The sequence below is a fragment of the Pristis pectinata genome, chromosome 10 (genome assembly GCF_009764475.1).
Source record: "Pristis pectinata isolate sPriPec2 chromosome 10, sPriPec2.1.pri, whole genome shotgun sequence".
NCBI lineage: Eukaryota > Metazoa > Chordata > Chondrichthyes > Rhinopristiformes > Pristidae > Pristis > Pristis pectinata.
Window position 1 is genome coordinate 1,051,720 of NC_067414.1, and position 15,111 is coordinate 1,066,830.

A 15,111-nucleotide genomic window follows, 5' to 3' on the forward strand; every position below is an offset into this window, starting at 1 on the left:
CGATGAGCATTTGTCGGCTCTTGGACTGTACTCACTGGAGTACAGAAGGATGAGAGGGGACCTCGTAGCGACATTTAAAATGTTGACAGGTAAGGATAGAGTAGATGTGGCTAGGCTGTTTCCCTTGGTGGGCGAGTCCAGGACCAGAGGGCACAATCTCAGAATTAGAGGGTACAGTTTCAAGACAGAGATGAGGAGAAATTTCTTTACCCAGAGGGTGGTGAAATTGTGGAACTCCTTGCCACGCACAGCAGTGGAGGCCAGATCAGTGGGGGTGTTCAAGGAGGAGATAGACAGATATCTAAATAGTCAGGGTATCAAGGGATATGGGGATAAGGCTGGAAAATGGGATTAGAATAGTTTTTTTCCCACCCCATTTCTTTTTCCCTTTTCCTTGGAGCAGACTTGATGGGCCGAATGGCCTGCTTCTGCTCCCTTGTCTTGTGATCTTGTGATCTTGTGATCTTGTGACCTTAATAAGGCATTTGACAAGGTCCTTCATGGTAGGATGATCCAGAGATTAAGATGCATGGGATCGGGTTTGCCCATAGAAGACAGAGGGTAGTGGTGGAGGGGTGTTATTCTGACCAGGGGTCTGTGACCGATGCTGTTCTTCAGTGATCAATGCTGGGACCTCTGTTGTCTGTGATATATAAATGATTTGGATGAAAATGTAGATGAGTGGGTTAGTAATTTTGCAGACGACACTAAGATTGGTGGAGCTGTGGACAGTGAAGAAGGTTGTCGAAGGATACAGCAGGATAGAAATCAGTTACAGATATATTTTCTCTTTCTCCACTGATGCTGTGTGGTCTTATGAGTATTTCCTGCATTTTCTGTTTTTATTGCAGGATCTCAAAGGTGTCCACTGTCGTTAAGGGTGTATTAAGGATTTCCTTTACTCACATTCTGTATGAATGTGGAAAGTGGGTCCCCCTATGAATTTTATTACATTCCCATCAAATATAATTGGATTTCAGATGTGAGCAAACAGAACAGAACTATTTTTACTCTTCAAAACCACCAATTAAAATCCATTTTTAAAGTTAGCAAAGTTTTATTTGGTCTGTGGCCCTTTATTTTAATCCGACAATACTCATTCTCGTGTTCCTGTTTATGCAGACACAAAACCCCAAAGGAAAAGAAGAGCTTTTAATCTCACCTCATCTCTAAAGTCTCTGTCTCTTTCTCAATGTGCTCTGCAGGTGAGTGAGGCAGAGGTCAATGGACAGTTTGAGTCGGTTTGCGAGTCTGTTTTTGGAGAGATTGAATCCCAGGCAGTGGACGCCTTGGACCTTCCTGGCTGTTTCCGCACACGCAGTCACAGTTACTTGCGCGCCATTCAAGCTGGCTACTCACAGGATGATGACTGTATCCCATCACTGTCATCAGCGATGATGGCTTCCTCCATCAGATCCACCACAGGTGACTCAGCTGACTTTTCACTTTTGTTGTTCCTGATTTCTTACTTTACAGACGTAGCCATTCCAGAATCGGCAAGGCCATACCTCAGCTTAGAGCCAGATATGTTGGTTCCCTGCTATAGTGAGGATTTAATGGATGGCCTTATCTGTACCCCAAAAGATCATTGATGTAAGGAACCCTTGGACCACTGGTCAGAATGTCCCAACCCTTCGTGGCCACCCAATTAGCAGTGACATCTTCAGTCTTTCCGACCTGGCCTCCTGCCCACCAACCATCCTTTTCCCCTACCTCTGCCTACAGCAGCCTACGACCTACAGCTCCAGAATTCCCTGTTTATGCCCTTATACTTCCCCACCTCCCAAATTCACAACCGTCTCGGGGATTGCCATTGTTAATCCCTCCTCCAGTTTAGCCATTTTATCGATTACTCCATCAGAACCTGCTTTAGGATGTTTTCATCCAGTAACTATGCAAGGTCATTCCAATTTGTTGTTGTATGTAGCTTCAGAACCTGTAATTACCACTGATTTATAACTAACTAAAGGTTACCAGTAACACCAATGGACAGAGTATTGCTGGGACTTTTCACCTGGCATACATTAGCAGATTTACAATCCTTTATTCTCTTTGAGAAGCCAAGAAACACAAATAAAGCACTTTCAACACAATGGGCATATCAAGAAGGCAAATATCCTGATGCTGGTCCCTTTAAAATGACCTATGATAATGTCAGGCTTTAATTTGTGTTCTCAACAGTTTACAGAAGCTTCTAAAAGCAATTCATCGTGGTGACGATCTGATTCATGCACCAAGATAATTAAATGTACAATCATTTTTACCAGTTACAATTCAGACTGAAGGCTCTTGTTCAGCACATGTAGCAAGGTTAAAAGGTAATAAATTGTGATTAATTAGCTCAGAGGATCTCGTAAGCAGAAGGTGAGAACTTGAAGCAACTTGCACAATTTACCTTCCTCACTGCTACCCATTCTGCTGGTTGAAATTGAGCTTTTCTACTCAATGCCTCGGCATCAGGTATTGCAAATACCAGAAATCTGAAATAAAAACAGAATATGCTGAGCAGTTCAGACAGTATCTGAAAAAGACTGAGGATCAGGATTAATGGGGTGGCCTTTAACGTGCAGAGCTCACAGATTTAATTGCAGGCGAGGAGGTTAAAAATTTGCCACATGTCTGATAGCTGCTCCGACTCACTGGATTCTCGTTAACTTGTGCTGGTTCGCTGTGTGTTTGCAGCCCCACGAGACAGTTGAGTTGCCACTTAAAATACGAATATGTTAATTGCTCAATTGGAGCCTTATTAGCATATATTTTCCAGTTTAACTCAGTGTCTGTGGATTTCCCAGGTGAGAACACATCTGAATCAATCTCAAGCACATATTCCAACATTTATTCACTGCTCATAACATCTTTCTTACCTGCTCCTGGGAAAAGGTTAGCTCACTGTACTTGTGCTGAGAGGTTACATTTCATCAAGACCTTGGAGGTGTCATGTCCACGTTGGGGATCTGCAGTCTGAACATCTGATCCACCAGATCAGTGAGCTCAGTGTGGCTGCCATTCACGCACATCTAATTCTGCGCAGTTCTGGTCGCCCCATTACAGGAAGGATGTGGAGGCTTTGGAGAGGGTGCAGAAGAGGTTCACCAGGATGCTGCCTGGATTAGAGGGCATGAGCTATAAGGAGAGGTTGGACAAACTTGGGTTGTTTTCTCCGAAGTGGTGGAGGCTGAGGGGAGACCTGATAGGTTTATAAAATTATGAGGGGTTTAGATAGAGTAGATAGTTAGTATCTTTTTCCCAGGGTAGAAATGTCTAATACCAGAGGGCATGCATTTAAGATGAGAGGGGGAAAGTTTAAAGACAATGTGTGGGCAAGTTTTTTTTTACACAGAGAGTGGTGGGTGCCTGGAATGTGCTGCCAGGGGTGGTGGTGGAAGCAGCTACGATAGAGGGGTTTCAGAGGTTTTTGATAGACACATGAATGTGCAGGGAACGGAGGGAGATGGATCACGTGCAGGCAGAAGGGATTAGCTTAATTTGGCATCGTGTTCGGCACAGATATTGTGGGCTGAAGGGCCATGTTTCCTGTGATGTACTTATCCTATGTTCTATCCACTGGGGACCAAGAATGACCCACAGAAGGAGGAGGCACACCAAAGGAGCAGCAGAACCTGAAGAACATGGCACTTGGTGATTATGGACAGAGCACGAGCTTCTTTGGCATGGCTGACTCACTCACATGTAGTCACGGCAGATAGTAGCAGCCTTCTGGTGGATGACCCCTGTCACACTCACCACCGCCCTCTCAGATCCTTGCTGGGCCCCACAGGGAATAGTTGCCGAATCTTGCACTTGATGATCCACAAGTGAATGAGACAGGTGACTTCTGGTCTGCTGTCCACAGCGCCGGTTATCTGCACTTTTCCTGCAATGATTCCTGGCTACCTGCGCAAGGGTACATGGAATGGTCAACTGGACACACATGCCAATCAGAGCACCTGCAATTCACCCAGGAACATTTGCTACTTCGCCGATGTAGTCAGTGTGCAAACACGGAGGGATGTTTACAATTCTGCAGCAGTTCATCCTTCCAGCACGAAGCAGACTCACCAGTGGTGCATCTTTCGGGTACCCCCAGGAATGAGGCCGAGCACCCCTCACCTTAACCCTAACCCTGTACCAATGAACAAGCCGTCAACAAGCTGAGGATGTACCTCACATGGAGGACAGATGCACATAACCAAGTTTCCCCTTCACCTGTCCCATTACAGTCTCAAACTTCTCATTTTGGGAAATTGTTCCTTTAGATGGTAAAAATTGAACAAGCACTCTGCTATTTAAGAAAGGTGAAGAAGGGGAACTAGAAGTTTGTGGATTAGTTAGCCTAGCTAAAAAGTCAAAAAGCTGTCAAGGCTGGAAATCCTAAATAAAAACAGAAAATGTTGAAAATGCTCAGCAGGTCAGACTGCGTCCGTGGGGAGACGAGCAGAGTTACTGCTTCAGGTCAGTGACCCGATGAAAGGTCATGGAAACATCATTGAATGCCTGAATATTTCCAGTGCTTTAGTTTATTTCAGTCAGCTCGGCATCTGCTGTCAACAAGATACCAGCGTCTACAATTAAGTATCTTGAAATGTTTGCCGCTGTCAAGGGAGAGGCAGCGTGGATGTGTGGAGGACAGTTCTCATCTGTTGAATGTTTGAAGAGGTCAACAGGTGAATGTCTATGGATGCTGGATTGAAGACAAGGCTTTCATATGGCTACAAAATCAACTGGGCAGCAAGACGGATGTATTCATATTGGCCCTCGGGTACTACAGTGTTGTCCACAAGGACCTGTTTAGGGAAAGAATTTCTCAGCAAATTTATAATGAACTGACGGTAGGAGTACGATAGAAACCCACATGCTCAAACATCATGAAAACACAAAGATAGCTACTGCTCTGAGCAGTGTAGATAGAACCTTAGATATTAGCAGATGGTGGACATATGGATTTCAATGCTGGCAGACTTTAGGTCATCCACTTTGGATCTAAAAACGGTAGAATGTTATAGATGCGAAAGGCCTGAGAGAGGTCCAAAGTGGTGTGTACATAGGTGACTGGCGTGTCATGGAGAGGTACGAGGCAATGATCAAAAACCTAACAGAAAGTTGGTCTTTATATCAGGGCACGAGTGGTGGAGTTTATGCTGCAGCTGAACAATGTCCTGATCACAGTTGAGCTGTGAGCAGTCCTGGGCAGACTAGGAAGGAAAGGAGCACAGTGTACTTTTATCACAATAATTTCTGCAGTTCAAGAGTCCAGGTACACAAAGTAGAGTTCACTTGTTTGAGCTGGAATGCTTTGACTGAAGTTATCTGGATATTCAGGTAACTGATGGGAGGAGATTACTTTCAGTGGCAGGACTTGGGGACAAAGAAGTCAGACCTTTGAGGAATGAACTTCGGAAATACTTCACCCCTGGAATGACATGTTTGGAAGCCCCTCCCACAAATGATCTCTGATGTTGAAATAATTTTTCACATTTAAATCTTGGATTTTTAATAGGCAAATGTATTAAGGGTAGCCTCGCTCTGAAATCTCACTGTCCTCAAATGCCCCCTACTACTGACAGTAATTCACCTACAAACAGCTGTCTAACATCCACTTTCACTGAGACTTACCTTGCCTCAAATGAGAAAGAATAGGAGTGAACATTCTTTGCCTTTTCCTACAGCTTTGCAAATTCTACCCGAATAATAATCACTGTCAATAAAATGCTTTTCAGCTGATCCCCTTCCATCCACCCAGCATCTTTCCCTAAAACAGAAGTCCTCTCTCGAACCCAAGGAATACAATTGACCCTTATTTGCTGCTCAGTTCAACATATAATGGCTTTTTATTGATTTGTCCAATGTATCAATCCTCCTCACCAGCTGGGGTGTTTCCTTAACCCACTGCATTTTTAATCGTCCTCTCCCTCACCTGAAAGCTCTGTGACCAGGAATGTTGAGCTGCTTCCATTCCTCAAGCCATACTTCAGCAGAGGCAATGATGTGATACTTCCGTGCACCTACCTGTGCCCTCAGCTCATCAGCCTTAATTCATATGAACCTCCAAATTCATTGTTGCCTGGTATCCAGCCAAGGGTTCCTCAGTTAGTGGGCCATCCATGTCCAAGTGCACCTTCCTCTGTTTTGGAACATTACTCAGCTTCCCATAGAACCATAGAACAATACAGCACAATACAGGTCCTTCGGCCTACCATGTTGTGCCGACCTTCAAACCACTTCTAAGACTATCTACCTCCTTCCTCCCACATATCCCTCTATCTTAAATTCCTCCATATGCTTATCTAACAATCTCTTGAACTTGTCCAAGGTATTAGCCTCCACTCCCACCACCCCAGGCAGCGCATTTCATGCACCAACCACTCTCTGGGTGAAAAACCTCCCTCTGACATCTCCCTTGAACTTCCCACCCATTACCTTAAAGCCATGTCCTCTTGTACTGAGCATTGGTGCCCTGGGAAAGAGGCGCTGGCTGTCCACTCTATCTGTTCCTCTTAATATTTTGTACACCTCTATCATGTCTCCTCTCATCCTCCTTCTCTCCAATGAGTAAAGCCCTAGCTCCCTTAGTCTCTCCTCATAATCCATACTCTCTAATCCAGGCAGCATCCTGGTAAATCTCCTCTGCACCCTCTCCAATGCCTCCACATCCTTCCTATAATGCGGTGACCAGAACTGGACACAGTACTCTGTGTGGTCTAACCAGAGTTTTGTAAAGCTGCATCATTACTTCACGGCTCTTAAACTCGATCCCACGACTTATGAAAGCTAACATCCCATAAGCTTTCTTAACTACCCTATCCACCTGTGTGGCAACTTTCAGTGATCTGTCGCTATGAACCCCCAGATCCCTCTGCTCCTCTACACTGCCCAGAATCCTGCCATTTACCTTGTACTCCACCTTGGAGTTTGTCCTTCCAAAGTGTCCCACCTCACACTTCTCCGGATTGAACTCCATCTGCCACTTGTCAGCCCAGCTCTGCGTCCTATCAATATCCCTCTGTAAGCTTCGACAGCCCTCCACACTATCCACAGCACCGCTGATCTTTGTGTCATCCTGGTGCTGAGCTGGTTTGAACTTTTCCCTACATCTCCAGCACCCCTTGCCGCATAAACTTGGGCCTTAGTGCTGTTGAGACACAACCTGCCTGACTTTTAGAGCCACTCAAGACTACAGATGCTGGAATCTGGAGCAACACACAAACTGTTGGAGGCTCAATGGCTCAGGCAGCATCTGTGGACGGAAATGGACAGTCAGTGTTTTGGGTGGAGACCCTTTATCTATTCCCTCCATCTCTTTATCTCCCCTCTACTCTTTCAGTCCAGATGAAGGGTCTCTGTAGAACGTAGAACATAGAACACTACAGCACAGTACAGGCCCTTCGGCCCCCAATGTTGTGCCGACATTTTATCCTGCTCTAAGATCTATCTAACCCTTCCCTCCCACGTAGCCCCCCCCGTCTCTCTATCATTCATGTTGTCGAGCCTTTCTAGCTCTCTAGAAAGCCTTTAGCCTTCAAGCTTCTTCCCAGATCACAGTAGGATACTGCAGCGGTGTACCTGTGGTCAAATACCTCTCAAACCCTAAATGAGTAGTGTATCCTTTCTCTTCATGACGTCATAGAGTTGACATTAGGCATTAATGCCCATATCTAGTTATCCTTGGACTTGCAATATTCCCTCCCTCCATCATCAATATTTTTCCAACTTATCCTTACCAAACCAATCCCATCACACCCCCACATTTCACCCCCCACCAACCCCTCATTTTTCTTCAGGCAGATATTTCTGGTTCCCAATACATACAACATCTTAGCATTTGCAAATCTTTCAATTATGAAGGGCATCTCACCCATATTTTACAACTCACAGCAGAATTATACAAGCATAATGCCTTAACAATGGATTAGAGGAGATCTATTTGCTCTCATTTCTTTACAAATGAACAATGCATTTAATCAAAAGCATCTTTTGCACTGTTTGCACACAATTCCTGGTGAAATCCTGCCTGTTGGAAAATTGGACTGGGCATTTTCTGGGGTAATTCAACCCAATGCCAATGTGATTTCCATGTCATATTTTGAACTCATAGTGACACTCACAGTGCATTCTATTTACTTAATGGCAGAAATTGTTTAAAAAATCCAAGATTTATGACCTATATCAGTAATGTCATTAGTACACTGTTCAACAAGGAATACATCACACCAGTCGTAGTAAAACCTGGCATCAACTATATATTTTCTAAAGCAATCACTGTTTCAACTGCTTTATATTACTATCCACAACATGGAATGAGACGAACTTACTCCCAGGTTTACCCAACCTAAGCATGAATACTCCATAACTTATCTTCACTCAACCTATGGCAGCCAGCTCGGCAGACAGGTGGTACCACATGTCACTGCACAAGTGTCATTGCGCCTGTGGGTCAAGCAAATGGGTTGATTGTCCCTCAAAACATGCAAATAACACTAACGCTTTCTTCAAGTAAGGATGTCCCAATTACCCATCTTTTATTGGTTGACTTCAAATTTGTTGTTTGTGCTGACGTTAGCACACCAGAAATGTGTCCGATCCAATTTCTAGGCATGAGACCTTAGTGCAAAGCAAAATAGCTCAGATACTGGCAAATTTGAAATAAAAATGGGAAATGTTGGAAACTGCAACTGATCAGAAAGTTCTGAAACATCTACTGTCCATTTCCCTCCACAGATGCTGCCTGACCCACATGAGTTCCTCCAGCGCTTTGTGTGTTGCTGCCAAACATTTACATGTTTCACCTCCCTGCCACATTGCCCCATGAATTTAAATTTGTCCCATCTGAATCACCTCTGCAGCCGTGTATTCTGTTCCTGTACTCACCGCTGCATGCCACTAGGAGGACTCTACAAATTACTACTTTTGAGGAACTTCTTTTTAAATTGATTTCCCAGCTCACTGTACTTCACCTGTAGGACATATCCCTATTTCCGCCCATGTGATTGGTTAAAAACCACAAGAGACCACATAAAGCCGAACATTTCAGTAAGTTGTCCAGTAGGTCCACTGAGATCCTTGACTACATTCAAGATCTCTGCAGATATAATGGCTTGATTAAAATTACAATATTGATCTCGTAGTGTTAAATATTTTCAAAATTGATGTTATTGGAATGAGATTGCTTTGAGAGCTGTGCAGGGGCTTACGAATTACCTTTGAGAGACAAAGTATTGCTAAATCAGTACCACAAAATTAAATGTTACATTTTGTAACTATTCACTTTTCAGACCGAAACCTTCATAGGATGCATCAATTGCACTTAATAACTACTAACTATATTTCCAATTGTTATTTTCAGTAATATTTGGTTTAATTTGTAACTGGAGTTCATTCATATTTTAATACTGATATATTTCTATATGAAGAGGTCCCTGTCAAAGTCAAAGTCAAGCTTATTGTCATCTGCACAAGTCCATGTGTGCACAAGTGTAATGAAAAATTTACTTGCAGCAGCATCACAGGCACAGAGCATCAGAGACACAACATAAATTAAACAGAAATTATACAAAATTATTCAAGAAAGAACATAATTAGAACAAAAAAAGTCCATTGTTTTGCAAAGTGGTCAAAGTGGTCACAGTGTTGCTATACTGAGGTGGCAATTAGGGTTGTGCAGGTTGGTTAAAGAACTGAATGGTTGAAGGGAAGTAGCTGTTCCTGAATCTGGTGGTGCGGGACTTCAGGCTTCTGTACCTCCTGCCCAATGGTAGCAGTGAGAAGATGGCACGGCCCGGATGGTGGGGATCTTTGATGATGGATGTTGCCTTCTTGAGGCAGCGCCTCCTGTAGATACTCCCGATGGTGGGGAGGGATGTGCCTGTGATGTATTGGGCTGAGTCCACTACTCTCTGCAGCTTCTTATGTTCCTACGCATTGGAATTGCCGTCCCAGACCATGACACAACCAGTCAGGACACTTTCAACAGTACATCTGTAGAAGTTTGTTAGAATGTTCGGTGACAAGCCGAAACTCCTTAACCTTCTAAGAAAGTAAAGACACTGGTGCACCTTGCTTGTGATTGCACCTACAGTATGTGCTGGGCTCAGGACAGGCCACTCGATATGTTAATGCCCAGGAATTTAAAGCTGCTGACTCTCTCGACCAATGGGATCCCCCAATGTAGCAATCCATTCATTACTTTAGGAGTGTTGTTAGAACATAGAACATAGAACAATTACAGCACAATTCAGACCCTTCGGCCCACAAAGCTGTGCCGAACACGTCCCTACCCTAGAAATTACTAGGCTTACCCAAAGCCCTCTATGTTGTTGTTGCCAAAATTATCTTTAAGAATTTCTTACAGCAGGAATTAAGGTTCCCTTTACCTAATAATAAAATTGCAAAGTTAGATTTTATTTGTTAGGCCATAATTAATACTAGAAATATAAATGTCAGTCATCATAACCCTTGGATGTGTCACCTGGCTCCAATAATCAGACATATTAGCAGGTTTAGCACACTTCCCTGCTGTACCTGTCTTGCAGCAGTTATAATAAAGCTTTCTAGTCAACCTCCTAAAGAGACTTTGAGGTTTTGGACATCTTGATCTGACGTGAAAATATTAACCAACAAAACTAATACCTAGTTCTGTGTGGGTACCAATTAGTTAGGTTAGGAGATGATCAGAAAAGCTGATTCAACATTTTAGACACAGAATCTCATGAGATGCTACGCTGAAGAAAATAATATTGACCAGGATGTGAGTCTGTGGTCAGTATTGAGTCAAAGGGAAGTGTGGGAATTGTTCTGAGCAACACTTGTTTATTTTTCCAATTTCAGAAGTATAACTTTGCGTAGTTGTTTTTAACCTGTTGACTTCCTGCGGTTTAGTGTGCTGATATCTGATGCCCCCAGTTTTTAAAAAAATAATTCTTTTTCCCATTTATTCAGCATTCCCCCTGTACGGCATACAACATTACTCGCCAAGAAATCGGGAGCTCAGCGCGTGGGGAGTTTCAGCATGACAAACTCGTCCTAAACACTCCGCAACATATTGGTACACCAGCACCGAGCACCTGCTCTGTGCTTTATTCTCTCTCTGTCTCCGTCTCTGTTCAGTTGTGGCATGATCTCTCCCTGTCCCTGGGTGTCAGTGATGTGGTTCTGTGTTGTTTCACTCGTCAGGCAAGAAAGCAGAGTGCTGGGTTTGAACTGCGCTCTGGTTGGACCGGTCATTGGTCAGAAAGGAAGCAACCAAGGAAATAACGGCAGCAACAACATGCTGCACTTACATAGCACCTTTAATGCAGAAAATCATCCACCAGGAATATAAGTATTGTACTCACTGCCAAAGAAGGAGATATTAGGAGACGTAGGTAATGGTTTGATTAAACAAAAACATCTAAAGGAGGAGAGAAGGGCAGCCAGGTCCACGGTTCAGGTCAGATTCGAGGATCTACAGAGTTAAAACATGGCTGGCAGTGGGACACAAAACACCGGAACATCGGAAGGTACACAGAGCCTTCCGAGGGTTGGAGGGGAGGGCCAAGGAGCCATCTCAACATGAGGAAGAGGAACTTCTTGGTGGACTGGGTGAGATGAAACCCACATGACCTCAAGGACAGTACATTGTAGGCTGTCTCTGGGAGAATGGGAAAGGTCCAGTCAGCCACAAGAACATGCACATGGATTTCCACAAATGGGGTAAGTGGGGCTTTGGTTTACTTTAAACTGAATCAAAATGAAAATGAGCATGAGTGACGATAGGCAGAGGATAAGAACAGCTAATGAGCTACATAGCAGAGGCATGTGTGTGACAACCAAGCAATTAAAGGCACATCGAACAGAAAACCATAAATGAATCAGTCAGGCAGATGTAGCAGGAAATGTGCAGAGACAGAGGGAGAATGAGAGTGAGAGGGAGAGTGAGAGGGAGAGGTTGAACACTACTAAAACAATGTCACCTCAATCACAATCACAACCAATATAAGTACCGGAGATAATTTGTGACACCTTAATTCGAAGTTTTTGCGTGACCTTATCAATTCTTTCATATTCACAAATCCTTATATGAATTTAGTGACTTCATTACTGTTACGTCTTATGGTCCTGGGCAGAACCAGGAAAGGAATTTGGGGTTTGCATTCAATGGCCTTGGGTTTTTCTTCAGGAGATCACCTTAAAAACAACAACACTGGAAGAGTGCACTTTCTGAGCCATTTCTGTAAGTGTGGTGAAAAGGTCTGAAATGTTTACATTTTAATGACCACTCATCCTGAATTGGCTCTGATTCTTGGTAAAAAGTGTGTTTGTTTTACTTGAAACAAAATTAGTACGAAACCCATTCCAACCACTTAGCTGATGACAATAAAAGTAAGATGCAATTTGGTGTCACCAGCTGCTCGTAACTTTTACGGAGATGACATTAAGATGCGCAGAAACACAGGAAAATATTGTAGATGCTGGGATTTTGACATAAAGGCAGGAAATGAGGTCAAAGATCAAAGATAAGATAATGTGATAAGAACATCGAACATAAAACAATATAGCACAGAAACAGGACCTTCAGCCCATGATGTGCTAAACTAATTAAGCTAATGATGCCTAATTACACCAATCCCTTCTGCCAGCACATGGTCCATATCCCTCTATTCCCTGCGCATCCGTCTGCCTATCTACGAGCCCCTTAAACCCCTCCACTCCACCACCTCCCCTGGCAGTGCATTCCAGGCACCCACCGCTCTCTGTGTAAAAAAACTTGCCCCACACATCTCCTTTGAACTTCCCCCCCCTCACCTTAAATGCGTGTCTTCTAGTATTCGACACTTCAACCTGGGGAAAAGATACCGGCTGTCTACTCTACCTATGCCGCTCACAGAGAGAGTAACGCAGTTTTCACGTTTCAGACATTGCTTCCGTGGAACAGACTGTATATTCAGCTGAAACAATGTTCCTTAAGGCGTTTCCTAAGCAGCAAAGCAAAGCTGCTTTCCCATGAGAGTTTAACAAAAAATTGAAGAACAGAAAAAAGTTGGCATAAGCTATTCAGTCTTGTCTTGTTACATATAATAGCAGCAGTATATCAATATTTCATGGTAGATACTGCTCCAGGGAAAGTCTTTTCAATACAGGTAGTCCTGCTGTAACATATTTCCATAATGCAAATTGAATATTGATGAATTGTATGGAGTCTATGGAGGGGAGGCTGGTTTTCATGATGGACTGGGCTGTGTTCACAACTCTCTGCAATTCCGGACAGGATGCTTTCTATGGTGCACCTGTAAAAATTGGTGCGGGTCAATGGAGACATGCTAAATTTCCTTAGCGTCCTGAGAAATAGAGAGGATGATGAGCTTTCTTGGCCATAGTGTCTATTTGTTTGGACAAGAACAATCTATTGGTGATATTTACACCTAGGAACTGTACCATTGATACAGACAGGGTCGTATTCTCCGCTGCCCTTCCTGAAGTCAATGACCAGCTCTTATGTTCTGCTGACATTGAGGGAAAGTTTGTTGTCATGACAACGTGCCACTAGACTCTCTATCTCCTTCCTGTACTCCAACTCATCGTTATGTGAGATACGGCCTACACAACGGTGGTATCATCTGCAAATTTGTAGATGGAGTTAGAGCAGAATCTGGCCACACAGTCATGAGTATATAGGGAGTAGAGCAGAGGGCTGAGGATATTATAATATATTCTCCCAGAATATGATTTTCCATGCATTGACCAAGGAATGAAAGGCATCATTTGGCAGTGTGAGCTTCAGAAATGTGCCAGAGGTACAAATGAGGAATGTCTTTCATACGCAGTTTCTTTCAGTAAAACAATGGGCCTCAGAGATCTGCAGAGTGATGACCCCGGTCTGTGCCATGGGAGGTACCTGCACAAGACCAGAGGACAGTGTCGTACGTCCTTCACTTAAATAGCCCAGGAAGGCATTCACCATGTAAAGCATTGGCCAGGCCACAGGTGGAGTACTGTGTGCAGTTCTGGCCACCACACACCACACAGTAAGAAGGGTGTGATTGTCCTGGAGAGGATGCAGAAAGATTCAGTGGCATGTTGTCCAGGGTGAAGCATTTCAGATGAGGGGAGACTGGACAGGCTGGGTTTGTTTTCTCTGGAGCAGAGGAGGCTGAGGGGTGACCTGATAGAGGGGTATAGGGTGGATAGGGTAGTTAGTAGGACTTCTTCTTCCCATGGTGGGCTGTTTAAGAGGAGCAATGCAGAGGTATGTTATAAGGGGGCTTAGAGGGGACCGGAGGGGGAGTTTTCTTCACACAGAGGAGTTTGGAACACACTGCCTGAGGGATGGTGAAGGCGGGGACTCTCGCCACATTTAAGAAGCATCAAGACAAGCACTTGAATTGCCAAGGCAGAGAAGGCTAGGGACATAATGTGGTAAATTGGGATTAGTGTAGACAGGTACAACGCACTGCATGGACGTGGTGGGCCAAAGGGCCTGTTTCAGTGCTGTGTCGCTCTACAGCTCTACATGGGGCACGTCTTGGACCCCCAGGTGCCAATGGAGAACTGAACCTCAGGAGGGGTGGATAGGTTGGATCCCCAAGACTTTTCTAGTGGTGTTTGCTGTGGTGCTGGCCTGGATCGTTGGTTGACATTCACTGGTGGTCATACCCGGTGTACAGAGCTGCCCTCTGGTGTAACTTTGGCTGGGCCAACGACACCCAGCCCACATTGCCGCTGGGCACAACTACCAACATGTCTGTCCTCGGCCTCCCCCACTGCCAACGTCAGGCTGAGCGTAAATTAGAGGAACAGCCCCTGGGTATTGGTATTGGTTTATTATTGTCACCTGTACCGAGGTACAGTGAAAAACTTGTTTTGCATACCAGTCGTACAGATCAATTCATTACACAGTGCATTGAGGTAGTACAGGGTAAAAACAATAACAGAATACAGAGTAAAGTGTCACAGCTACAGAGGAAGTGCAGTGCAGGCAGACAATAAGGTGCAAGGTCATAACAAGGTAGATTGTGAGGTCAAGAGTCCATCTTATTGTATAAGGGAACTGTTCAATAGTCTTATCACAGTGGGGTAGAAGCTGTCCTTGAGCCTGGTGGTACGTGCCCTCAGGCTCCTGTATCTTCTGCCTGATGGGAG

At 44.2% G+C, this 15,111-nt stretch overlaps 1 protein-coding gene across 1 annotated transcript in view; it reads left to right on the plus strand.

Annotated features, from left to right (window-relative positions):
- The window catches only part of dlgap2a (discs, large (Drosophila) homolog-associated protein 2a), a 122,518-nt gene that overhangs the window by 37,836 nt on the left and 69,571 nt on the right, over positions 1-15,111 (plus strand). Inside the window, exons 4-5 of the mRNA XM_052024573.1 lie at positions 1,206-1,425; positions 4,406-4,408. Of these exons, the coding sequence (XP_051880533.1) occupies positions 1,206-1,425; positions 4,406-4,408 (223 nt within the window). The remainder of the gene's footprint in view (positions 1-1,205; positions 1,426-4,405; positions 4,409-15,111) is intronic.